At 47.5% G+C, this 27308-nt stretch overlaps 1 protein-coding gene and 1 pseudogene across 2 annotated transcripts in view; one reads left to right on the top strand and one right to left on the bottom strand.

Moving 5' to 3' along the window:
* LOC308566301 (uncharacterized protein C15orf39-like) overlaps positions 1-14638 on the bottom strand; it is a 41330-nt pseudogene extending 26692 nt beyond the window's left edge. The window contains exons 1-2 of the transcript in view: positions 14608-14638; positions 10415-12316 (exon numbers count right to left, since the gene is read on the bottom strand). The product of the transcript in view is annotated as an uncharacterized protein C15orf39-like (transcript). The remainder of the gene's footprint in view (positions 1-10414; positions 12317-14607) is intronic.
* A 1556-nt stretch (positions 14639-16194) lies between these two features.
* Positions 16195-27308, top strand: part of RNF149 (ring finger protein 149) — a 30400-nt gene continuing 19286 nt past the window's right edge. The window contains exon 1 of the mRNA XM_081157064.1: positions 16195-16710. Coding sequence (XP_081013190.1) covers positions 16254-16710 — 457 coding nt within the window. The 5' untranslated portion in view covers positions 16195-16253. The remainder of the gene's footprint in view (positions 16711-27308) is intronic.

The following is a 27308-nucleotide window of genomic DNA, read 5'->3' as shown; positions in this document are numbered from 1 at the left end:
CTCCAATGCCCATAGTAAGGCAGTGGCTCAACCCCAAGTGCACATTTGCAATATCCGAGATCCTTTTAAAGAATATCTAGTCCTGGCTGGACTTCAGACGTCTTATCAGAATCTCTAGTGGAAGTGGGCTGTGGGTTGTTCTGGCTTTTGGCTTTTGTTTTTAATTAATAGACTTTATTTCTTACAGCAATTTTATGTTTACAGAAAAAAAATAAACAGAAAGTACTAAGTGTTCCCATATACTCCCCCTCCACCTCCACCCCTTATAGTCTCCCCTATTAATATCTTGCATTGGTGTTGTACATTTGTTACAACTGCTGAACACTCTTGAACTGGTGAATATTGGTAGGTCATTATTAATTAATGTCCATGGTTCACATTAAGGTTCACTGTTGTACAGTTCTGTGGTTTTGGAAAATGCATATCTCACCTGTGCACCACTGTAGTATCGCACACAGTTGTTTCACCCTTACTGGTTTTAAACACCCCCGGAGATTCAGAAGAACAGTCAAGCTGAGAACCAGTAATTTAACAATTATCAAGAACCGGTAACAAAATAACTAAGAACTTTACCATATTTGCTATTTCTTTAAGTACCTCATCTGGTTCCCAATAATGATAAACAGCAAAATAAAAAGGGACTGGATAAGGGACACAGACCCGGAATCTAGGAAACGAATTGGTCAGACGTAAAGACCCAATGCAGGCCCAGGAAGGACTGGGAAATGATTTTTTAGTTTCAAAATGTGCCTAGTGTCCCTCCCAAGCCCTAGATAATACAATCCCAGCTTAGCGGAGTCCTCTCCTTCTCTCCTCCCTCTCTCTCTCTCTCTCTCCTCTTTCTCCCCCCCACTGTCCCCCTTCCTTCAGGCAGTCTCTCTCCATAGTAGCCATGCGGGCCTAGCAGCCACCTGGGGCCCCCAGCAGACCACCTGGGCTCGAAGCACATGCCTGGGCGCAGCCCCAGCCAAAGCGCAGCCAGGGACGAAAGCTAAGCTAGCGGGATGTGGACAGGGATCGAACTGGACTGAGGTAATGGCACAGAATTTCTGGATACTAGCCCTGTGTCTGGGCGTAAGAACATGAGGCCGGACTTTTTCCATAGCAGGACGAACAGAGATGAGACATGAGAACCTGGGGACACTCATCTATTTCAACCCCAATAATTTTTACCACTAAGCCTCATCCTCCCATGTGTGGGTCCCTGGAAATGCTTTTCTTGTGACTCCGTGGAAGGACCCCATTTCCACCAGCAACAGAACTATGGACAATATTTTTTGTGATTATGTTTTTGGTTTTGCTTTTAAAAAATTGTGATAATATTGTGATTATGTTATTTTTAAATATTAAAATGTTTACAGATAAGATGATATGATGTTATGTGGGCAGAGAAATAAATGGTTTTCTTCTTTTCTAAATTCTTCTCGCTGGACTAATAATCAAATTAACATGAAACAGTTTAACAGGAGAAAATTACCAAGTACATTATGTGTGTACATATGAGGGGTCCATAAGAATATGAGACCCAGGACTAACTGGGCAGTTGAGAGTTTATATGCCATTTTGGACAAAGTAGAAGGGTCTGGGGTTTCAAAGGCGTAGTAGGTAATTCATAGGTAGATGAGAGAGGGCACATTCTTGCCAGGTCACCCAGAAACAAAGGGACACAGAGGGGGTTCTAACAAGAGATTTGCTTGGATCCTCTCTGTCTGCACATTTAATTCTTACATGGAAAGGTGACTATGCTAAGGTTCTCTTCCTGAAGCATGTTTTACTATCTGAATTCCTTTGGGCAGGAAATGGGTAGGGTCAACATTTCTTTCTGAGTCTTTTGTATCTTAAAAATAAGCAACTTAAAATCATCAGTATCTCCTAAAAGGCATATTTGGGGGTGGCAAACTCTGCTTCCCCTCAACGTCTTGGATTTCCTTCAAGGTAATCCAGTAGGGGCAAGTGGAAGTGACTGGGTGTACCCGAAATTAGCAATGAGCTGATCATTGTTGAATCTAAGTTATAAGTGCATAGAGCGTCATTATATTAGTTGCTCTACTTTGGAAACAGTTGGTATTTTCCATTATAAAACTATTAAAAGAAAAGATACTGGGGGTTTTCAAGATGGCGGGGGACTGAGTGGAAGCTACACTGACACTCTCCCAGGACCAAACTGGAATGACAACAAAAATATAGAAAAACCATCCTGATAATCAGCTGCAACTGAAGATGAGCTGGAGAGCACCCTCATAACCGGGAACAGAAAGTGGAGACAGCATAGAGACTGGTAGGAAGTATGGACACGAGAGGGCTGGCCGGGCTCCCACAGGCAGCAGCTGAAGGTCTGGAGGGAGATCTCAGCTATGGGGGTTCCCACTGAGGACTCTGGGGCCCAAACCCCAAGCTGGGCTCCCCACCCAGAGCACCAGAATTGAGAAAGGTGCCCACATAATAACTGGCTGTGAAAAGCAGCCAGGTTTCTGTCTGCCAGGGAAAGATGGCTGGAAATGCAGGCACCCTCTTAAAGGGCCAACACACAAAGTTTCATGTGCAGATACTCACCTTGGGCTTCAGTAGAGGGAGGGCAGAGAGGATTGGAGCCCTGTGAAGAGAATCTAGAGTTGTGGGCTCTGGACATGGAGCTCAGAGAGCACCCATCTGGATTCCTTTGCCGAGTCAATCCCCCATATGGCAGAGGGCATCTTTCTCAAGCAAACATCTACCTTCAAAGCAGCTTTTGCCTGGAGGGGAAGCAATTGCCCTACCCTGCTGGAAAACCTCTCATCCTACCTCTTGGAGTTTCTACAGCCTGAGGCTCAATAAGAGAATCAGATTTATCAGCCTGTAGGAAAAGGCAGACCTCAGAGTGCTTTGAGTCTCTGCTTGATCTGCTTCTGGACCCAAGCCTTAGAAAAGCAGACTTGGGTGTGTCTCTTGGTCCTGCCCAAACACACCCAGCCCCAGGAGAGGGAATCTCAAGCCATGGGTCATTGATACCTCCAAAAAGGGTACTGAAGGCCAGTCACAAGCAACATCTGACATTGGCCTGCACCAGAGACCCTCCAAAAAGACTGAGAGTCCTAGCAGATATACCTAATACACAGAAACAAATCCAAATAGGCAACAAAATGGGGAGACCAAAAAAAAAACAAGCCCCAAATGAAAGAAGAAGAGAATTCTCCACATGAAGAGTTAAGTGAAATGGAGATAAGCAATCTATTAGATATAGAGTTCAGAATACTGATTGTAAGGAATGTGAGAAAAGATAGGGAAACTATGAAGGAAATTAAGAATGACATAGCAGAAATAAAGAATACATTGGAAGGAATGAACAGTAGATTAGAGGAAGCTGAGAATTGGATCAGTGAAATAGAAGACAGGGTAAAAAAAAATCAGTGATCCAAAAAGAAAAAACAATTAAAAAACAGGACAGTTTAAGGGAGCTGTGGGACAACATGAAACATACCAATATTCACATCATAGGAGTACCAGAAGGGAAAGAGAATAAGCAAGGTATAGAGAATTTGTTTGAAGAAATAATGGCAGAAAACTTCTCTAACCTGGTGAAGGAAAAAGTCACACAAGTTCAGGAGGCACAAAGCGTTCCGAGCAAGAAGAACTCAAAGCGGCCCACGCACAGACACATCATGCCAAAATTTCAAGACAAAGAGAGACTATTAAAGGCAGCAAGAGAAAAACAATCTGTTACTTACAAAGAAGCTCCCATAAGGCTGTCAGCTGACTTCTCATCAGAAACTCTACAGGCCAGAAGGGAATGGCATGAAGTATTCAAGGTAATGCAAAACAAGAATCTGAAACCAAAACTACTCTATCCAGCAAGACTATCATTCAAAATAGACGGTGATATAAAGAGCTCCCCAGGCAAAAAAAGGCTAAAGGATTTTATCACCACCAAACCATCATTGCAAGAAATGTTAAAGTGACTGCTGTAATGAGAAGTAGAAATAGAGAAAATGAGAAACAGGCATAAAGAATTAAAATGGCAATAGATAAATATCTATCAATAATAACCTTAAATGTGAATTTAAGGTTGGAGCATTTAATAGCCTTAAATATTCCAATCAAAAGACATAGGGTAGCTGAATGGATAAGAAAATATGACCCAACTATATGCTGTCTACAAGAGACCCACCTCAGAACAAAAGACTCACATAGGATGAGAGTGAAGGGATGGAAAAGTTTTTTCCATGGAGATGGAAATGAAAAAAAAAGCTGGGGTAGCAATACTCATATCTGACAAAACAGACTTCAAAATGAAGACTATAAGGAGAGACAAGAAAGGTCACTACATAATACTAGAGGGATTGATCCAACAAGAGGATATAACCCTGATAAACGTATATGCACCCAATATTGGAGCACTTACATTTATTTTTTTTAAAACCTCTGGAGGACGTTAAGGGAGAGATTGACAGCAATACAGTCATAGGAAGGGACTTTAACACCCCACTGACTTCACTGGATAGATCTTCCAAACAAAAAACCAATAAGGAAACAGTGATCTTACATGACGCCCTAGATCAGATGGATTTAATTGATATTTAGAGAACATTTCACCCCAAAGCTACAGGATATGTACTCTTCTCAAGTGCACATGGGACATTCTCAAAAATAGACATGTTAGGACAAAAAGTAAGTTTCTACCAGTTTAAGAAGATTGAAATCATATCAATCATCTTCTTGGATCACAATGGCATGAAATTAGAAATCAACTAAAGTAAAAACACTCAAAAACATTCAAACACATGGAAGCTAAATAGCATGTTATTAAACAATGAGATCAAGAAAGAAATCAAAAATTTCCTGGAAATAAATGAAAATGAACACGCAACAAACTCAAGTCTATGGGACACAGCAAAACAGTCCTAAGAGGAAAGTTCATAGCACTGCAAGCCTATCTGAAAAAACAAGAAAAACTTCTAATAGACTCTCCAGCCCTACAACTTAAGAACTTAGGAAGAGAACAAGAAAAGCCCAGAGTAGAAGGAAGAAAATAATGAAGATCAGGGCAGAAATAAATGACATAGAGACTAAAAAAACAATACGAAAGATCAGTGAAACCAAGAGCTGATTCTTTGAAAAGATAAACAAGATTGGTGAACTTTTAGCCAGACTCATCAAGAAACAAAGAGAGAGGACCCACATAAAATCAGAAATACAAAAGATTGTAAGAAAATACTATGAACAACTATACGCTACTAAGCTGGAGAACCTGGATGAAATGGACAAATTCCTAGAAAAACACAACCTTCTAAAACTCAGTCAGGAAGAGTTAGAAAACCTGAATAGGCCAGTAACTGCTGATGAAGTTGAAGCAGTAATCAAAGGGCTCCCAGCACACAAAAGCCGTGGCCCGGATGGCTTCACAGGGGAGTTTTACCAAACATTCAAAATAGAACACCTTCCCTCTTCAAACTATTTCGAAAAATCCAAGAGGAAGGAACACTTCCAGCTCATTTTACGAGGCCAGCATTCGCCTAATTCCAAAACCAGATAAAGACACAAAGAAAGAGAATTATAGGCCAATATTTCTGATGAACCTAAATACTGAAATCCTAAACAAAGTATTAGTAAATTGGTTCCAGCAATATATTAAAAAGATCATACACCATGACCAACTGGGATTTATTCCAGGGATTCAAGGCTGGTACAATATTCGCAAATCAATAAATGTGATTGATATATGACATAAACAAACTGAAAGACAAAAATCACATGATCATATCAATAGATGCAGAAAAAGCATTTGATAAAATCCAGCAACCATTTTTAATAAAAACTCTCAGCAAAGTGGGAACAGAAGAATCACACCTCAACATAATAAAGGCCACATATGACAAACCTACAGCCAACATCATACTCAATGGGCAAAAACTAAAAGCCTTTCCCTGAAGAACAGGAACAAGACAAGGGTGACTGCTTTCACCACTCTAATTCAACATAGTACTGGAAGTCCTTGCGACAGCCCTCAGACAGGAAGAAAACAGAAAAGGCATTGAAATTGGAAAGGAGGAAGTAAAACTGTCATTATTTGCAGATGACATGATATTGTACATAGAAAATCCTAAAAACTCTCCCCCAAAACTACTAGATTTAATAAATTAATTTGGCAAGGTAGCAGGATACAAAATTAACTCCCAGAAATTGATGGCATTTTTATACACCAATAATGTTCTTTCAGAAAGGAAAACTAAGAAAGCAATCCCATTTACCACTGCAACAACACAAAATTAAGATACTTAGGAATAAACTTATTCAAGGAGGTAAAAGACCTGTACTCAGAAAACTACAGGATGTTGCAAAAAGAGATAGAGGAAAATATAAACAAGTGGAAGAATATACTGTTTTCCTGCACTGGAAATATTAACATCATTAAAATGTCCATAGTACCCAAAGCAATCTATAGATTCAATGCAATCCCTATTAAAATACCAGCAGCATATTTCACAGATCTAGAACAAACACTTCAAACATATATATGGAACCAAAAAGCCCTCAAATAGCCACAGCCATCTTGAGAAAGAAGGACAAAGTTGGAGGGATCACAATACCAGATGTCAAGTTATACTAAAAGCCACTGTAATCAAAACAGCCTGGTCCTGGCACAAGATCAGACATGTCGATCAGTGGAACAGAACGGAGAACCCAGAAATCGACTCAAGCCATTACACTCGATTAATATTTGACAAAGGAGGCAGGAGCGTACAATGGAGTAAGGACAGTCTCTTCAATAAGTGGTGCTGGGAAAATTGGACAGGAACATGCAAAAAAATGAAACTAGACCACGAACTTCCTCCATACACAAGAATAAACTCAAAATGGATAAAAGACTTAAATGTGAGACATGAAACCATGAAAACCCTAGAAGAAAACATAGGCAGCAAAATCTCAGACATCTCCTGCAGCAATATGTTTGCTGGTACATCTCCTAGGGCAAGAGAAACAAAGGAGAAAATAAACCAATGGGACTACATCAAAGTAAAAAGCTTCTGCCCAGCAAAGAAACCATCAGCAAAACGAAACGGAGCCCACTGTGTGGGAGAACATATTTGACAACAGCACATCTGATAAGGGATTAATATCCAAAATATATAAGGAACTCATACAACTTAACAAAAGAAAGGCAAACAATCCAATTAAGAAATGGGCAAAGGACCTGAATAGACACTTCTCCAAAGAGGACACACAGAGGCCAAGAGACACATGAGAAAATGCTGAACATCGCTAATCATCAGAGATGCAAATTAAACCACAATGAGGTCTCACCTCACACCTGTCAGAATGGCTCCATCAACAAATCAACAAACGACATGTGCTGGCGAGGGTGTGGGGAAGGGGACCCTGGTGCACTGCTGGTGGGAATGCAGACTGGGGCGGCCACTGTGGAAAACAGTGTGGAGGGTCCTCAAAAAATTAAAAATGGAGCTGCCTTTTGACCCAGTGACCCCACTCCTAGGAATATATCCTAAGAATCCTGAAACACTAATCAGAAAGGATATACACACCCCGATGTTCACAGCAGCACAGTTTACAACAGCTAAGATCTGGAAACAGCCCCAGTGCCCATCAGTAGCTGATGGATGAAAAGCTGGGGGACATTCACACCGTGGACACTATGCAGCTGTAAAGAAAAAGGATCGTTTACACTTTGGAACGGTGTGGATGGAACTGGAGAGAATTATGCTGAGTGAAATAAGCCAGGCAGAAAGAGACAAGTGTCACGTGATCTCACTCATATGTGGAATCTAATGAACAAAATAAACTGATGAACAAAATAGGTCCAGAGATAGAGAAGCATGGAGCCGACTGAGGGGTCTCAGAGGGACGGCGGGGGTGGGGGAGGGTAGGGAGAGATTAATCAAAGAACTGATATGTGTATAATCGTAACCTATGGACTCGGACATTGGTTTGGGGCAGGCCTGGGGGTAGGCAGATGCGGGGTGGAGGGGATCAGTGGGGAGAAAAGGGAACATCTGTAATACTTTCAACAATAAAGATAAATTTAAAAAAAGAAGAAAAGATAATGACACCAGCCTGGCCCCACCCCCTGCATAAAGAATGGTGGGGTGAGTCCTGTCAGTTTTCTTCTGGGACCGTAGGGGAGGGGAACTGAAGAGACTGAGTGGCACTTGGCAGCTAGTGTAGGTGACGGCTTGAGTCAGTGGTGACAGCTTTGGATCAGGGGCCTGGAGTTGGTAATGAAAACTAAAAACCAAGAACCTCGGGTGTCTAGGGGCTCAGCAGCTATAAGGCCTGTTCCTGTTAACCTGTTGGACTTCACTGAGCAACATGCCTGCTCAACAATCACGAGTCCTTGACTCTGAAAGAGCCAAAAGAGCTACTTTGCTCTTTTTATTTTTTTAATCCTGACTCAAGGATATTTTTTCCATTGCTTTTCAGAGAGAATGGAAGGAAAAGGAAGGGGGGGGATGTGAGAGAAACACATCGATTGGTTGCCTCCCACATGCGCCCTGACTGGGGCCGGAGATTGAGCCTGCAACCGAGATATGTGCCCTTGACTGGGAATCGAACCTGACACCCTTGGATCCTCAGGCCAATCCCGCTGGGGCTGCTTTGCTCTTTTTTAGACACATTGATTAGACAGACATGAAGTTCTGCTGGCTGAGGTAGACTCATGAAAACAGCAAAGATGCAATCCTGGCCCTCAGGAAACTGTGTCATTAAAAGGCTAGGAATGGTATTGGAAAGCAATGCTGCTGTTATAACAGTAATGGGTAAGTGTAATATACACAACATGGAAAATAGGAGGAGCACCTAAGTTTGCCTTTAGGAACCAGGGAAGGTCTCACAGAATAAATAACTTTTGAGTTAAAACTTGAAGACGGCCCTGGCCAGGTAGCTCAGTTGGTTAGGGCACTGTCCCCATACACCAAGGTTGTGGGTTCGATCCTGGATCAGGGCACATACAAGAATCAACCAGTGAATGCATGGATAAAGAAAATTTAAAAAACAACAAAAAAACCCACAAAACTTGAAGATTAAGTTAATGTTTGCCAGGACAAGAGCCAGAAGCAGGATTTTGGGACATAGTAAAGGATTTTGTAAAACGTAGCATGGAACTGCAAGGCTCGTTCTGGGAACTACAAGTATGTTTTGCTGGAACACAATGTGGGGGTCCTAATGACAGCACTATAATTAACCTAGTTATTAATTAAGAGGAAAGGAGCAAAGGGAAGGCCAGATAACATAGGCACGCCATTGTTACACCCATCTTACTCGAGACCAATTCATACAGAGACCAAATTGACCATTTGGAAATTTATAAGCCAGTGACTGCGAGCAGACTCCCACCCTAAACAGACTCGCAGCCCCGAAGTCTTCGCAGGGAGAATATAAAGGCAAAAACTACATTCTCTCTGGCCAAGGGGGCAGGCGGGGGACTAGTGAAGCAGTAGACAGAAACTAAGAGAAGCGTTAATTAACCTTGGTTAACTATTCCCTGGAATTTTTAAGGGTGGAAACCTCTTACAAAGTTTACAAAAAGCCAGGGGAGGGGAAGAGGTTATTGCTTCTACCACAATTTGTTGCTCTTGCTTATCTCCAAAGTATCGATCGTAAGGGTAGAAGGCGGGGTGCTGAGATGGGGTGCTCCATGTGCTCGACTTCATTCCCACTGCTGTTTGTAAAGGTGATGACAATGAACTTGATTCTCCTGCGAAGGGCAGAGAATGGTCCTCAGTTCTGAGGGGGGTTCCTTTTACAGGGTTAATTCTACCTCTAATGAAGGAGGTCAGGCGGGTAAGGAGACGGGGCGGCACTAAGGGCGAGTGTGAGGCAGAGGGGAAGGGCAGGCTCCCCCAGGGCTGAGGCTTAGGGCCCAGCCCCAAACACTGGGGCTGCAGCCCAGGCGTTCCTGGGGGCGGCTCTGAAGCGTATGGGAGTCGTATACACTGTACACTGTATCAAACCAAGAGAACCGAGTCCTAGGACGTATTAAGACTTTCTGGAGGTTCCGTTTGCCTCAGCCTCAAACTCCGGGCACTGGCTGGGAGCTGGGCCCCTGTCCTGCGGAGGGAGCAGAGAGCGAACTATAACTGGTGTGTGTCAGGCGTCACCCCCACACCCACCCTGCGAGGTAGGCTGTGTTGTCCTGCTTTACAAATGGGTAAATAAGGGCTCGAGAGGAAGGGACTTGCCCAATTACACAGCAAGAAACATAGGAGCCAGGGTCTGACCCCAAGCCAGTGGGGCTCCAAAGCCCACATGTCTTTTTTCAGGACGAAACAGAAATCAGTTGTTTCTAATAAGGGACCTCAAGTTATATGCTCAGGGACTCTCAGCCCAGCTGGGGGTGGGAGGCAGGGTGAGAACCGGAGAGACTCCAAGGGCATGTCTCCTCGCCAAGCTGGGCTGGCAGAATGGAGGGGCAGAGAGAGATTACCGGGCAGTAGCTATCAAACAGCTCCAGCCACCAATGCTCCAGGAGATGGCTCTGGCCACCTAACAGCTGTGGGCAGGGTGAGGGCCCAGCTGCTCCTGAGGCCTTGTGGCCCTCAGTGGGCGGTGCCAGGCCACTAAGCCGGCGGTTTCCAGCAGGCTTCGGCAGCGGGCCCTCAGTGTGTGGCCGGGTGGGCTGGCACTGGCATCGGGGGCGGGTGAGGCAGAGCAGGACCCTCCCCTGGCAGTTGCCTCTGCTTTCTCTGACCAGGAGTTGGTAGCTTCCTCCCTGGCTTCCTGGCCTTGGAGATGGGAGTCTTCTGAGCCAGAGATAGGCTCCCTGGCTCATCTCTGGCCAGGATGGGTTTCAGCTGGCGGCGTCCACAGTCACGCCACTGTGGGCCCAGCAGGTCAGGGTATGTCAGGCAGCTGGCGCAGTGCCAGCGACTTCAGCATGCGTGGGGAGCAGCTACGCAGGGCTCGCTCCCGCAGTGCCTTCTCCTCTGACAATGCGGTGGGCCGGAGCTCCACGCGGTGCTCCTGCAGCACGTGGTCCACAGAAGCGGGTGGCCGCCTTGGGAAGAGCTGCTCCTTCACCCGGTGGATGGGCACGAGGATGGTGCCAACCCTCACCACATGGGGGAAGGGGCACTGCCAGGTGCACACAAAGCGCTGCACTGGGACAGCAGCTTGCCCAACAGCCCCTGCACTGCCTGGCCATCCTGCCGTGCTGCCCCGCCCCAAGGCCCAGCCATCTCAATCCATTCACAGCTTCTCAGGTGGGGAGTGGGCCACTGAGCCCGAGATGGCATCACACAGGGATTCATGCAATCGTGCAAAGTGTTGCTCTGGGGAATCCACTGTGACAAGGGTAGAAGCTGGAGTCGGAGCCTGGGCTAAAGCAGGTGATGGAGGCAGAGTAGGTGCTGGGGTGGCCACGAATACACCTGGAGAACTGGGCAGTGCCAGATCAAAGCAGGCCATGGGCAAGGGCTGTTTGAGAATCTGTAGTCCAGTGGGCACAGATGTAGGGGTGGGTGCAGGCTGGTCAGAGGAAGGGACTGAGGTGGGCACAGATGGGGCCATAGCTGCAGACAAGGGTGCCGGGCAGAGGATCTTGAATTTTCGGAACATGAAGGCCACGGAGCTGTGGAGGTTGGTCTTTGGGGTGGTCTCTGTGGTCACTGGCACCCCAGGCAGCTCCGAGACTGCGCTCCCTGCATCTAGCACCCCCACAGCTACAGGGAGCTTGGCGAATACCGCAGGACTAGGGACCTTGATAGGAGGAGCCTCTGCCATGGGTTTCTTTACACTCAAGTGCAGTGCCACTTCCTCCCTAAGTGAGCAATGCACCCTCAAAGGGGCCTCCTGGGTAGACAGGGTTCCCCTGGAGTCTTTGTCATAGCTGTCCTTGTGGACTGGGGCTGGATCAGGCTTAGGTGTGGCCTCGGGTGTCTGCACATCCAGACAGTCACGGTAGGCAGCCAGGTTCTGTAGAAGAGACTGGTGCTCTTGGGCACAGGGTGGGAGTGTTGGTGGGGTGTGGGGAACTGTGCTATCTCCGATAACAATGGGTGCCCCAGGGTGCTCATTGAGCTGGGGCTGGAGCTGCTCTTTCCTGCAGCTGGGCAGCCATATAGTCTTCTCAGCATCCTGCACCGGCTTCTCTATAGGCCTTACAGGCTCTGTGCACGGCTGACTGGCAGGCAAAGGCTGGCATGCTTGCTGGAAGGCACTGGGCTGTGGCACAGCCTGAACACTATTCCGGGAAGGTAGTGTCCCCCTGAGCCCCAGGGATGCTCCACAGAGAGGTCATCCCATGCATAAGGAAAGCCCAGCCTCTGGGGGGCAAAGTCTAGTGGGCACTGTGGAGTGAGAGGTGGCTCGAAGCTTGCAGAGGAGGTCCCTTCCCAGGAGGGGATAGGGACAATCCGAGATTACAAGGAAAGAATCAGTGACAGTATTTTTGCCTAGGTCAACAGTCTCCATTGGGATGTCCAAGGATATTGTGCGGAGTTCCCAGTGGCCCCTTAGGCTGTTGTTCTCTTAGAGGAAAGGGGTCCTACTCCAGCCGATTTGTGGGAAAAGGTTGTTCAATCCTATCTCTATTCTCTTCTAAGGAACCCCCTCCAGGGCCTAAGGCTGCCTGCGGGCCTCCTTTTTAATTCTTTCATGTTCCTCAGAAGTGAACAGGGTAACCATGAGTTGCTGACAATTGTCCCATGTGGGGCGATGGGTGTGAAACACAGACTCTAGTAGCCCGGTAAGGGCCTGCAGTTTTTCCAAGAAAGGGGGATTCTGGGCTTTCCAGTTGTATAGGTCGCTAGCCAAGAAGGGAGTGTGAACAAGAAAAGGGGATCTTCCCCTCGAGTCCCCGTCAGCAGGCAGGGCTCCCGCAGGGAAGAACAGTGCTAGAGGAGGGTGCACCTCCCGCAAGGCCCCTAAGGAGGAAATGGGGCCTGAGGGGGGCACCAGAGGATGACAGCGCCTCCTGAGAGGGGCTCCCCACAACCCCTGTGCGCAAACCAGCCTTTTCCTCACAGTCGAGCACACCCTGGAGCGGAGTTCTGATTTTTTAACTACCCCCGCCCTTGGTGAAACTGATGAAAACAATCAGTGCGGCCAAGGGAATAGAGGAGAAAGCCCCCCGACGCGTTGGGAAGGAGGCGAAGGCCGAGTCCCGCCGCCCGCCCCGTGGGAAGGGAATCAGATTAGGAGACAGGTGGGCACAGGCGGCCCCGACGGAGGAGGGGGAGGCATGGAGAAGACCGGGTCTCGGGTGCAGCACGCGGTCAGAGGCCCGAGATCTTCAGAGAGAGCAGACTTCAAAAGAGAACGGGATAGGACCCCACCAAGAAAGATCCTCTAAGACAGCTGAGACAAGAGAAGCGAAATCGTAACCCAGGGGGACTAACGTATGGAGACTAAGTGAAGTAAGAGAAACTGAACAAACTTATAAATTCTATGTATTCCTTGAACCCAGATCTTTCTGTGCACGGTGTCAGAGACAAAGGAGAGGGGAGGTCCCCGAAGGGACCCTCTCAGATGCCCCTTCTGCCCACTGCCTCTCGGCAACTTAGTTCGGCCTTGACTAAGGTGCACCCGTGTACACCCCGGGCCTGGTCAGCCAGAGCTGAGTCACCGCTATGTCGTTGTGGCCGACTACAGAATCAGATTAGGGCCCACTCAGATCCCGTAGCGAAAGCTATGGGACTACAGACACATTCACACAACACTTGTTCAGAGGTTATGACATTCCCACCCGACAAAACCTGAGTGGGACCTCTATAGGTTTCAGAACCAGGTAAATCCTTCTGTCTGTGTCCCGACCCAAGGAAGGACCCCGCACAATTAGGACGGCCACGTCTGGCCCTCATTGGTGAGAATACAGAGACTAGTCTAACCAAGAAATAATTTAAAATTATATCTTACCTCTGGATGCATCCTGAGAGACTCTAAACGGATCGATGGCCACAGGGCATCAGCTTCTGACCCACAGGGGAGAAGTCCTCGTCGCGGAGCCTTGGCACTTCTTCAGAGGGTACCCATCCTGTGAAGGGAATTCCCCGGCAGGCCAGTCGCGGAGGCCCAGAAGCCTGGAGAAATTTTAGAATTAGATCTCGCTGGGGCCTCCAAATGTTATACCTGGCTTATGCAAAACTAATTCACACAGAGACCAAATAGATCGTTTGGAGATTTATGAGCCAGCAGCTGCGAGCAGATGCCTGCCCTGAACAAAACTCGCAGCTCAGAACAGTCTTTGCAGGGAGAATATAAAGGCAAAAACTACATTCTATTTGACTAAGGGGAGGCAAGTGGGGGACTAGCAAAGTGGTAGACAGAAGCTAAGATAAGCGTTAATTAACCTTCTTGGTTAACTATTCCCTGGAATTTTTACGGGCGGAAATCTTTTACAAAGTTTACAAAGATCCAGGGGAGGGAAAGAGGTTATTGTTTCTACCAAAATTTGTTGCTCTTGCTTATCTCCAAAGTAGCAGTTGCAAGGGTAGAAAATGGGAGTGCTAAGATGGGAGTGCTAAGATGGGAGCGCTGTACTTCACCAGAAAGCTACAGTTTTACATGCTCCAAGTCTGTTCCCTGCAGATCCTGGGGGAAGGAACGGGACATAAAATGAATAGGCGCATGCTCAGTACAGTCTAGGCGATGTAGGGGAGGGTGCTTGTCTGTCAGTCATACCTGGGACCAGGGCATCGGCCAGAGAAGGCATATAGCCGTGGCCGCTGAAGCTCTGGAAGACTTGGTATTTAAGCTCCTAAACACAGGAACTCTCTCGCTCTTCTCTCTCCTGCTCACGGCTGGCAGGGCTCTGAAGCTCGCACGGTGGGCATGTAGACCCCACCCACAATGAAATCATGGATACAGCTAGCCTGCTGCTCTGCTGGACTCGGTTCCACATGGAACAGACGCTCTGGACGCTGGCTTTGCTTCTAGCTCTGATGAACCCCCAGCTGCACCTTTTCCAGGACTGGTTTAAGGGAAATGGGACTTTGCAAACCGAGGAATGTAATCCCACGCAAATAAAGCTTTCTATCACATCTCATCCTCCAGTGGGGGCCCCTGGAAGTTCTTGTTCCCACTAGCAACGGAGAAATTCCACCTGGCCGGCTCTCCAACAGCACGCGGACCTGCCCCGCCTGCTGCCACTGCCCTGCTGTAGCTCCCTTAGTCTAGGCAACCGGGCACGTGCCCTTGACAGGAAGAGAGCCTGGGACCCTCCGAGGGCAAAGCTCTAACCACGGGGCAAACTGCCTAGGGCTCTTTTCATTTCAGCCTTTTAAAATTAGTTTCCTGATGAGAAAGGGAGAGATTTCAACTTAAAGGAAAACTTAGGGGTTGTGGGGCAGGTGCATTTTGGAGCATAGTTTTAAAATGTAGTCCAAGAGAGGTTGATGACAAACGGGAAATGCAAGAGAATTTAAGGCCCAAGAAAAAGACCTGCTGCGAGTGGCAACAGCCTGCTTGTGACCAGCACAGACCCCTATTCAGAGATGAGTCCGAAACCTTAGCTTCTCTCCCGCGGCAGGAAGGCTTTCCATCCAGGGCAGGTTCATTTTCATCCAAACAGGTACTTCTGTCTCTTTTTATTTATTACTGTACAATTTAAGTTTGATGCAGTTATTTCAAAACTACAGGTTATATATTAAAAACATCATACAAGGGGTCCTTGTGAGCATACTACTCGAGAAAAGCCTTAAGGAATCCATCACCATTGCAAAATTGGTAGCAAAACGTATCTGGAAAACGTGGGTAGCTTTGCATTTTTTTTAATTTTAAAAATGTCTTAGAGAAGCAGGTCGTTTGCCACAGTAAACTCTTCGCGAGCATCCGCTGAGCGATTTTACACAATCCCGCTCCCACGCCGCGGAGAAGCTTCCCCTTTCGGGGCGGCCACGTCTTCCTTCCGGGGCGCCGGCGGCCCGCTCGCTCAGGGCGCACGGGGCCCGGGGCCGCCGCCCGTCCCCTCCCCGCGCGGGGCCCGCGGGGCGGCCGGACCCAGGGACGCGCGCGGGGAGCGGGGAGCCCGCGCGCCCCTCACCGCCCGCCCGGGGGAGGGGCCAGGGGCCCGCGCCCCGCCCCGCGCTCGCCCCGCCCCTTCCCGCACCTCCTCTCCCCCGCGCCCCGCCCCCTGCGCCCCGCCAGGTGCGCGTGCGCCGCGCCGCCCCGCCCCCAGCGCCCCGCCCCGCCCGCCAGGTGCGCCTGCGCCGCCCCGCCCGCCGTCCGGCTGCGCTCGGGGCCGGCTGGGTGCGCGCTCGCCTCGGCGCCCCCGCCCCCGCAGGCCCTGGGAGTCCCCGCGGCCCGGCCGCTCCTCGTCGCGCGGGGCCATGGCGCGGCCCGAGGCCGGCTGCGGGGCGCGCGGCGCGCTGGCGCTGCTGGCGCTGCTGGCGCTGGCCTTGTGCGCGCCCGGGGCCCGGGGCCGGGCGCTCGAGTGGTACTCGGCCGTGGTGAGCCTGGAGTACGTGGACCGGCTCACGAACCGCACCGTGTGCAGCGTTTCCGAGAGCGGCCGCTTCGGCGACGGCTCCCCCAGGGCGGGCGCGCTGGGCCTGGTGGGCGCCCCGCGCGCCGCCGACCGCGACCCCGAGGGCTGCGCGCCCGGCACGCGCTTCGCGGTGCCCGCGCCCGGCGGCCGGGGGGCCGCGCCCTGGGTCGCCCTGGTGGCGCGAGGGGGCTGCGCGCTGCGGGACAAGGTGGCGGCGGCGGCGCGGAGGAACGCCTCGGCCGTGGTCATCTACAGCGAGGACGGCCTGGGGAACCTCACGGAGCCCGCGGCCCCCGCGGGTGAGCGGACGGGGCGGGGGGCGGGGCGTCTTGCGGGCGGTCCTGGCGAGAGGACTTCGCGTCTCCACGGGGTCCCCGGGGGGGGCGGCCGGGGCGGGGCGCCGTCGGTGGCCGGTGACCGCCCGGCGGCCCCCAGGTGCTGTCCGGAGGACGCCAGCCTGCCCACGGGCTTAGGTCCTCGCCTTGGGCCCCTCGGGGGGCAAGGAAAGAAATTAAAATCGACGGGGAGGAGTGTGGCTCTGCCCTGGAGAGCCTCGGGGTCGCCCCTGCGGGCCCCCTCGCCCGGCGCCTCCCGGAGTCGGGGGGAAGGAGCCGCGCTCCCCAGAGCCGGGCGTCCGCGGACCCTCCCGCGCCAGCGGCGCCTGGGTGGCGCTCGGTCTCGACCTCCTTGAAACGTGCCCGGGCTTTCTACCCTGAGCCAGAAAACGGGGTTTAACTCTGAGTCAGAGAGTCTGGACTGGAACTCGGGTACGTTGTCGCTTACTAGACGTAAGGGTATGATTCCGGCTGGACCGCCGGGCAGGTTAGTTTCGTCTTGAGTTTACAGGAAACGTTTAAAGCTGTGCTCATTCAAGAAGGGCCTTGCCCTTTGCCAGGTGAGCCTTCCTACCTGCACGCGTTCCCCAGGGCAGCAGACGGCAATTTCAGGCAGCAATGATAGTTTAAAAGTCTTTTTTTGTAAGATATCTTTTTTTTCTTAAATATATCTTTATTTCAGAGAGAGGAAAGGAGAGGGAGAGAGAGACAGAAAGAAACATCAGTGATGAGTCATTGGGAGTTAAGCCCGCAGCCGGGCTTGTGCCCTGACCGGGAATCGAACCTCCGTCTCCCGGATCCTAGGTCGATGCTCGGCCGCTGAGCCACCCCCGGCTGGGCTGTGAGATATCTTAAGAACTGAATCCAAGCGCTTTCTGACCAGTACACAGAGTGACTGTGTATTCTGCTCCTCCAAGATCGTGACTCATTCTGAACTTACTGTTATTAAAATCTCTTTTTAAAGTTGCTGCTGCTGTAAAGTGCCCTTCGTCCTGTACTTTCGTTTTTCATTCTGTTTTGGCTGAGTGCAAGTTCAGAACCTCACAGTAAAACAGGACAGAAGAGTGCCTTTGAATGTGTTAGCCGAGTGGTAGGAGCGGAAGTCAGTTGAGAGGAGAGGAAGTGGACACTGTTAGAACAACTCTTTCCAGAAGGCTGACTGGAAGGGTTTGGGAGGTGCTGCGACATGGGCAGAAACGGTAGGGCCAGGGCGGGTAGGATGGAGGCTGGTGAGGCATGTTTGAAGTTGGAAGGGATGGTGGAGATCTGGGGTAGAGATGAGGTAACTGGCAGAGGAAGGTCTTTGGGAGACTGTGCCCAGAATACTTGTGGAGGGTTTGTCCTCATGTAATAGAGGGAAAATTCCTCAGTTGCAACAGAAAGGAAGTGGGTTTGGAGAGAAAATGGAGATGCCCATTTAGGGTATTGGGCAAGGTGCCACTTTTGGTGCAGTGACTCCATTGATTACGGATCTACCCAAGTGTCATCGTACCCAAGCCATGCTTCCACAAGGCTCTCATGAAAAGTCCTGCCTGTCGGATTTCACATATTCCAGATACATCCTATCCATAGTTTTCCTGTAGTTTGGTAGTTCTGTCCTAGAAGAGGTTAGTGTGTCACTTCTCAGTCTACAACATCTCAATGCAGCCCTTTTCTTTCCAATGGCAGGCTCATCAGCCTACAATTTTCTAAATCTGTTCACTGCATTTTTTGATAATGGCACTAACATCTTTCCGGGCTAGCAGCACTAGTTCTAACCATTGTTCAGCAGCCTTGCTTACATTATTGACACAGTTTATCCAGGCCCAGAAAAACACTCCTTATTTTATTTATTTTTAATATGCTTTATTGATTTCAGAGAGAGAGGGAGAGAGAGAGAAGCATCAATGATAAGAGAGCCACTGATCAACTGCCTCCTGCATTCCCCCTACTGGGGATCGAGCCCACAACCTGGGCATGTGCCCTGACTGGGAATGGAACCGTGCCCTCCTGGTTCATAGGTCCACACAACCACTGAGCTGTGGCGGCTGAGCAACACCTCTTATTTTAAATCCTCTCCTGGTGAGCTTTTGTCCCATTATCAGTGTCTGTTCCAGCCTTTTCGTGAGAATAGTTCTGTCTGAGAAAAATAACGAAAGTAACAGCAATTTTTAGAAAATGTGTGAAAGTACCCAGTGCTGAGGCATAGTGTTCAGTGTTCTCAGGCAGTCCTCCTCACAGCCCTTTAATGTGGTACTTTAACCCCATTTTACCAATGTGGAAACTGACACTCAAACAATTGAAATGACTGGCCCAAAGTAGCAAGGTGATATATGGCCAGATCATTCTTTGTTGTGGGAGGGGCTGGCCTGTGCTTTATAGGATATTTAGCAGCATCCCTGGCCTCTACCACTAGATTCCAGTAGCACTCCCCCAGTTATGACAACCAAAAATGTCTCCAGATATTGCCAAGTGTTAGGGGGGAGAGGACATGACAAAATTATCCAACTTTCTGAACCACTGACTTAAAGGGAAACTGATTTGGTAGCATTGTGACTAATGGATTTAACAGAAGGAAAACTGGAAATAGAGAATCCAGTTAGACTATTGGGCTAGTCCAAGTAGAAATATAAGGGCCAACATAGTAGTGACAGTAAAGGTGGAAAAGAATGACCCTCACAGAACTTGGCCCAGCTGGGGAGAAGGGTATAAATGTATCATGACTTTTTGAGAATGAAACAGAATTAAAATAGAATGAATGTTAAAAGAAGACAAACCAGCTCTGACAAACATGAATTTGAAATGTTACACAGAGCCTTGATGTCAGTGCAGGCTTCGCCTTCTTGTATTTTGTCAGACTGAGGCTAGAGCCAGTAAACACCTTGGATTCAGTGGGTCTCAGTGCTCCAGTATAACACTGGTGTTAGACAAAATCCGTAGTGATGGCTGTGTCTAAAATTGAATCATGAGAGCCTCAGGAGAATTTCTCCAGTTTTTCTTAAACATGTTGCTTGATTCTACTAGAATCCAGTATAAGATATTTTGGATTATATCAGTATTATATTGTGGCTCTAAAATGAATCATGACTTTAAGACAATTATCTGTCAGAACAACTGTAAGAACTGTTACAGTAATGCCCAGAGTTGATTTCCTTTAGCAGACAGATACTGAGCCAAGTATTGTGCCTTCTCACAGACAGAAATACATGAGACATATGCCTGCCTTTGAGGAGTTTGCAGCTAGTGAGAGCAATAGACAATTTTCCAGACAGAACTGTATGCATAAGTGCTTAGAAAGCCTAAAGGAAGGATATCTAATGCAGATATTGCAAAGATGGCTAGAAGTTAGTTTGAACAAGATGGGTAAAAATTGATACAAGTCAAATAATTAAAATGAAAGCTTTTATAGAGTATTGGCCTTAGTGTAGTTATTGTTGATTAATAAGTAGGATGATTCTTTAGCTGAAGTCTTGGTGTGGCCTTTTAGGAATGGCTCTTTCATTCTGTTGAAAGTTGTTTACTAAGTGCCAAGTACTGGCAAGGCATAGAGCTGTGTTTGAGGAAGAGACCAGAGTTGTGGTGAAGGGAGATGACAAAGATGTATAAGAAGTCCTTGATCTTCCCCTGGCTGGGTGGCTCAGTTGGTTGTAGCATCGTCCCAAGCACCAGAATGGTTTCGGGTTTGATTCTAGGACAGGGCACATACCTAGGTTGTGGGTTCGAGCCTTGATTGGGGTGTGTATGGGAGGCAGCCAACCCATGTTTGTCTTTCACATTGATGTTTCTCTCTCTCCCCCTCTCTCTCCCTTCTCTCTCTAAAATCAATAAACATATTCTCAGGTGAGGATTTTAAAAAAAAGAAGTCCCTGACCTTAAGAGAGATGTACATTTTGTGTTCACAGAGCATGGTAAATGGTCTTTAATGAATAACACATTTCTTTTTTTATTTTATATAATTTTTATTTTTCAATTACAGTTGACATACAATAATATATTAATTTTGGGTGTGCAGCCCAAGAGTTAGACATTATATAACTTACTAAGTGATCATCCTGATAAATCTCATACCCATGTGACACCGTACATAGTTATTACAATATTATTGACTGTATTTCCTATGCTGTACTTTATAGCTCCATGATTATTATGTTACTACCAATTTGTACTTCTTAATCCCTTCACCTTTTCAACCATCGCCCAAACCCCCTCCCATCTGGCAACTGTCAGAATGTCCTCTGTATCTATGAATTTGTTTCTGTTTTGTTTGTTTTGTTTTTTAGATTCCATTGATGATATGTATTTATTGCCATTTTATTATTTTTTTTCTTTTTCTTCTTTAAGAAGACCCTTTAACATTTCATGTAATACTGGTTTGGTGGTGGTGAACTCCTTTAGCTTTTTCTTGTCTGGGAAGCTCTTTATATGCTCTTTGATTCTAAATGATAGCTTTGCAGGGTAGAGTAATCTTGGTTGTAGGTCCTTGCTTTTCATCACTTTGAATATTTCTTGCCACTCCTTTCTGGCCTGCAAGGTTTCTGTTGAGAAGTAAGCTAACAGTCTTATGGGAGCTCCCTTGTAGGTAACTAACTGCCTTTCTCTTGCTTTTAAGATTCTCTCTTTGTCTTTAAGTGTTGGCATTTTAATTATGTGTCTTGGTGTGGGCCTCTTTGGGTTCCTCTTGTTTGGGACTCTCTGAGCTTCCTGGACTTATATGTCTCTTTCACCAGGTTAGGAAAATTTTACATCATTATTTTTTCAAATAGGTTTTCAATTTTTTGCGCTCTCTCTCCTCCTTCTGGCATCCCCATTATGCGAATGTTGGTATGCTTGAAGTTGTCCCAGAGGCTCCTTATACTAGCCTCATTTTTTGGATTCTTTTTTCTGTTCTGATTGGGTGTTTTCCGCTTCCTTGCCTTCCAGTCTCTGATTTGATTCTCTGTTTCATCTACTCCACTGTTGGTTCCCTGTAATGTAGTCTTCATTTCAGTTCATGTGTTCTTCATTTCTGACTGGTTCATTTTTATGTTTCTAGTTCCATTTTTGTTTCCTGTGTCTTTGTTGAAATTCTAAGTGCATCTACTCTTCCCCTAAGTTCATTGAGTACCTTTTTTTCCTCCTCATCCGAGGGTGGAAGGGAGAAAGAGAAACATTGATGTGAACGAGACACATCAATTGGTTGCCTTCTGCACATGCCCCAAACTGGGCCAGGGATTGAGCCTGCAACCTGGGTACATTCCCTTGGCCGGAATTGAACCCGGCACCCTTCAGTCTGCAGGCTGACACTCTAACTACTGAGCCAAACCGGCTAGGGCTTATTGGGTATCCTTTTAACGAGTGTTTTAAACTTGCATCTGGTAGATTGCTTGTCTCCATTTTGTTTAGTTCTTTCTCTGGAATTTTGTTCTGTTCTTTCATTTGGGAATGTTTCTTTGTATCCTCATGTTGTCTGCCTCCCTCTTTGTTTCTATGTGTTAGGTAGAGCTGCTGTGTCTCCTGGGCTTCATAGAGTGGTCTTATGTAGTAGGTGTTTTGTAGGGTTCAGTGGCACAGCCTCCCCAATCACCCGAGCTGGGCACTCTAGGTGCGCCCCCCATGTGGATTGTGTTCACCCTCTTCTTGTATTTGAGCCTTGATTGCTTTTGGCACGTCAATGGGAGGGATTTACTCCTAGGCCAGTTGGCTGCAAGGACTGTCTGCGACCACCATGGAGGATCAGCTGTGTGGGGGCTCACCCACAGAGCCGGACTTACTTCATTGGGGCCCTGGTGCCTGCTAAGTCTGCCCCTTGAGTGTGGTGCTTGTGGAGCGGTTGGGTGGTGATTCAAAGTGGTCTGAATCTCACCACGTGGTGCCCTGCTCAGAGCCACCCGGCATGAGCTACAAAGCAATCTGCAGAGGACTGCTACTTGTGCTTGGCTTGGAGGAACCCAGAAGAAGCCAAGCTGCAAACAAAGGCCAGCTGCCGGTAGTGCCAGGCCTTGGGCAATTTAGCCAGAGGTATGAGCCCAGGTGCTGCTTGTTTGAGAGATTTTAGCAAACTGAGCCAAGACAGGCCATTAGTCTGGAAAACCCACTGAAGATAGCTTGGGTGGGCCTGCAAGTTGGGTGGGGCAGGTTCTTAGGGAAACGCCAGGGTGGGTAAACAGTGTTAACTGGTTGATGGAGACTCATTTATAGCACCCACCTGCCCACTCTGTGTGGGGAGGGCTCATCAAAGGGAACAATAACTTCTGTCTGGGAGAAGAGCGACTCCTCCTCCCCGTATGTCCCTGGTGCCTTTCATGCTGCTGCCCCAATGCTAGAGCTCAGAGGAAGTGAGTCAGAGTAAGTCCCTTTAAGACGAACTGCCAGGGACTCCAGCAGCCTCTGTCTCATTCAGCCACAATCCCCACTGGTTATTACAGCCAGAAGTTATGGGGACTTCTCTTCCTGGCACTGGGATCCCTCGCTCCTCAGTGGGGACCTCTGCAGCCAATGTATCCCTCCCTATTTTATCCGCCACACATGGGTTTGGGACCAGCCCCTTTTGTTCCATGTCTGTGCCCCTTCTACCAGTCTCATGTGGCTGCTGCTGTATATCCTTAATTGTAGGAGTTCTGTTCAGTCAGTTCTGAATGATGGTTGTTCTGCAGTTTAGTTGTAATTTTGATGTGGTTGTGGGAGGATTTGAGTACCGTGTTTACCTATACTGCCATCTTGACCAGAAGGCTAGACTAATAAATTCTTGATGATCTTTAGTGCTTACTCCCACAAATGATCTAAAAATTTAGCTTTGAATTTAGTGTGTATTTTTGTGCTATAAGAAGACAGAAATGGCACCTGACAGCTTAATAAAAGGTGGAATTAATTAACTAGGACAGTTCCCAGAAAGACTGAGTTTTGAAGGACAGGATGATAGAGAAAGTGTCTCTGGGGATGGATGTGTGGTGTGAGGTAGGGGTGGGTGGGCTACAGGACATTCTGGGTGCAGGATTAACACTGTGAAAGGCTGAGTGACTGAGATAAAGTAATGCATTTAGGAAAATAGTAGAGTTTTCACTAAGATTGTTGTGCAGTATATTCAACAAATACAAAATATTTTTGAGCAAGCCAGATTATCCAAAACATAATTTAACATTCCAAGAATTGCATTTATTTTTGGGTCCTCTTCACTCTGAGCCAACCATTAAAATGTAAAATAGCTTCAAATTTCAGAGACATTTACATTCGTATTTAGTGTACTGTTTCCCCTGCAGAGGAGTTAATATTCTCCTTTTTGGGTTATTTAAACTATACTACTAGAAGATAAGCCAGTTTTTCAGATTGATTCATTCAGAAACCCTTCTCTGGGTCATCACTGCATCATGCTGGGCTGCAAAACTAATAAATAAGAACAGGTAGTGCTGGGCTAGTGAGGGAGAGAGATCTATTAAGAAATTATAGGAGGCACATAAAAAGAGGCATATCTAAGAGGCTTTGGTGCATTGCATACTCAAAGGGATGGGTGGTACTGAAAAGCCACGCCTTAGGTTGAGCTTATGCTGAACCTTCAAGATTTAACCAGGAAGTCTCTAGGTCAAGGGAAAAAGGTGGAGAAGGTATGCAAGTTACATTATTGGAAAAAAGAAAACCTGAAAGTTCGTGGAATTCTCTTGCTAGAACTTTAAAATGTATTTCTTGCTCCCTGAATGAGTTCTCTAGAACGGAAATCTAATCCACTACTTTAAATATTTCAGTACTTCCTATTTCCTTCAACAGAATGTTGAAATCTACTTTAAATAGTTTCCTTGGGAGGAGAAATGGTACAATAGACTCAAAGCTCACCCTCTAGAATTTTGAAACTATTGTTTGTTTGTTTTTGACAAGGTGGTAGGAGGAACACAGAAATTTGAAAGGAAATAAAAATACACCCAATTTTATTTTTGGCATAGAAGAGTTCTATGGATAATTTGGCTTGCTAAAGAATACTTTATTTGGTATTTATTATTGTTTTTACGTAGGTTTTTGATGATGTACTGTGTGCGAAGGCCTTGTGCTAAGTGTAAGACAAAAATAAAGCAGACTGCCTCAGGTTCTCCTGTCTGATGGTGGTGTGTTTAGATTTGGGGAGCATGGAGGAGACTTGCACAAGATGACTTTTTTTAGTCAAATATGGTTGGTAGCAATGTTAAGGCCTAGGGAAGAAAGATAATTCTAAGGACTTTTTCTCACCCATCCCAAGTCTTTGGGTGTGTGTGCCTTCTGTGAAGAAATCCAGGTATTTAGTTTGAGAATAAATTGTGATGTGCCATCATATGCCACTGAGGCTCCCTGGGAGTGACAGAGATGCCTCAGGGGAGAAGGGCAGGGCCAGCAAGCTCCCTTGAGGCTGTGCGGGTGGTGACCCAGGCTAGTGCATTTTTACCCAACTGCCCTGCCTCCTCTTTGTCCCCCAAAATGTCCCAGGAAAGCAAGTCACAGGATAGAATGAGTCTTCATTCTGAGTTTTATTAATTTAAAGTAGTTCCCAGAAGGAGTCTTGGTGTAATTACAGTACACACAGCACACGGTTTATCTTCATCCTAGGCACAGAACTTTTTTTTTAATGATTTCTTTTAACTTGCTAAACTAAGATTAATTTCCTAGGTGGAAAATTTCAGATTGATATGACAAGTGTTTTCAGTTCAGGGTGTCCTTCTGATGCCGAGTGTTAGTTGTCTTACCCCTCCCTCACTTGAGATTTTAGGTGCTGAAGAACCTCTCTCATCTCGGTTCATCTTTCACCTCTCGTTCGTTTGTTCGTTTGTTCATTCATTCATTCATTCAACAGATATTTACTAAACACTACTGTGTGCCAGCTTCTTTGTGAGGCACTAGGGGTAATGAGACTAGCACCTTCAGTCACTAACCAAACTGGACCAGTCACCATCCCAAACATGTTTTTATGATGGTTTCACAGCCTAGAAGGTTTCAGTGTCCTTCGCTTGTCAGCTTTCCTGTCCTCCAGGTACCTGAGATGCACTTCGCAGGGAAAGATGCCCCGTCGCCCCAAACAAAGCGATCCGCCTCAGCCCTGCAGCTCTTTGTTTTCTTCTTCCTTATTAAATTAAATCAGTGACAGCTCAAAATAGAAAAGTTCTCACCTCCATGTTGTAGCTGAAGGCATATTCTCAGGGAAGGCAGATTCTCCTGCCCCGACAGTGGTGGCAGAGAGAGGCTGACCCCCGCTGTGGCTCGGAAGCCTGGGTCCCCCGCACGGCACGGTGCCGGTTCCTCCAGCCCGGCTTTTCCAGGTGCCAGACGACACTGAGCAGCCCAGGATTCCCGCGCCCGTGGCTGTGGAATGCTAACGTGGCCTCTGCCCGCTTCGGGTGAGAAACGCGAAAGCCCTCCAGAGTCAGGTTTCTGCATTGTCACGCGAAGAACATTGTTCAGTACCAGGTGGTGTATGTGGCTGTAAGCATGGCATAGACAGTTCGTTTTCTGTGTAAAAGCTATTAACTGAGACAGGGACACGTGCTTCCCTACGCTGGTCTTCTTACTCACGTATGTTCCTGAAGGTTTCCGCAGAAAGGAGGTTTATAGGAGGCTTTCAGCTTGTGAAGTGCCGTGTGATTGCAGGTGGTATAACTATCATAATTGTGTCTGTATTTGTCTTTCTTAGCCACGAGATGTTTATTTTCCTGAAGGCGAGACGTGCCTCAGTCCTCGTGTCTCCCAGTGGTGACATGGTAGAGTGAGTGAGTGCTGAGACTTCAGCTCTTGTGAAGGGATGCTTTTAGGCCCAGGTTGTAGGATCGGCTTCCAGGCAGGAGCCACTTAGAAGGGTGCCCTTCTGGTGTTTCAGTAACTGAATCCCGATGGCTGAGGGTCACAGTGGATTTCCTACAGATCAAATTTCTCTCTTAAGATAAAATGGTGTTACAGTGTGGTTTTAGTGTCATGCCAGAGAACATTATATATATATGTATTTTTAAATTAATTTTTGAATAGTAATATGTGCACATGGTACAGAATTTTTGCTATGCCCAGCTCCTCTCGCAGCGGCAGTAGGGTCCCCCAGTCCCTGGGGCCGCCTCCCAGAGATAGTCTGCGTTGATCTCTGCCCCCCAGAGTTTTACATGTTCCTTTCTGGTCGTCTGTGCAGCTTGAGCTCTGTCAGTACCGACAGCCGCTGCCTCAGTCTGTGACTTGCATGGCTGGTTTCTTGCCGATGGACTTTTAGATTGGGATGGCAAAAACCTAGAAAAAACACTGACGGTCAGTATCTCTAGAGATACCTCACGTGTACATACGTACATGTGTCTCACTGGTCAGCAGCCGCGCGTGGACGGCCATCGCCCTCCCCCGCAGCTGGTGGTCCCCTGCCCCGCGGGGTGCGGGTGCGGGTGCGGGTCTGGGCGCACTCTGTGAGCCGAGTGTCAGACACGTTTGTCTCTGGCAGGGTTACGGCCAAACTGCTGTGTGGACCACGACTTTTCATATGTCCAAAATCCACCTATTGGAGAGAAACTGTGCAGGCTCTTTGGGGGATGATGAAGGTGTTTTGGAATTAGACGGTGATGGTTTCATACATTTGTAAATATACTGAAAGTCACTGGAATGTACCCTTTAAAAGGGTGAGT

This window comes from Miniopterus schreibersii (assembly GCF_964146895.1).
Source record: "Miniopterus schreibersii genome assembly, chromosome: 13".
NCBI classification, from domain to species: Eukaryota; Metazoa; Chordata; class Mammalia; order Chiroptera; family Miniopteridae; genus Miniopterus; species Miniopterus schreibersii.
This window is presented reverse-complemented; position numbering and strand designations above follow the sequence as displayed.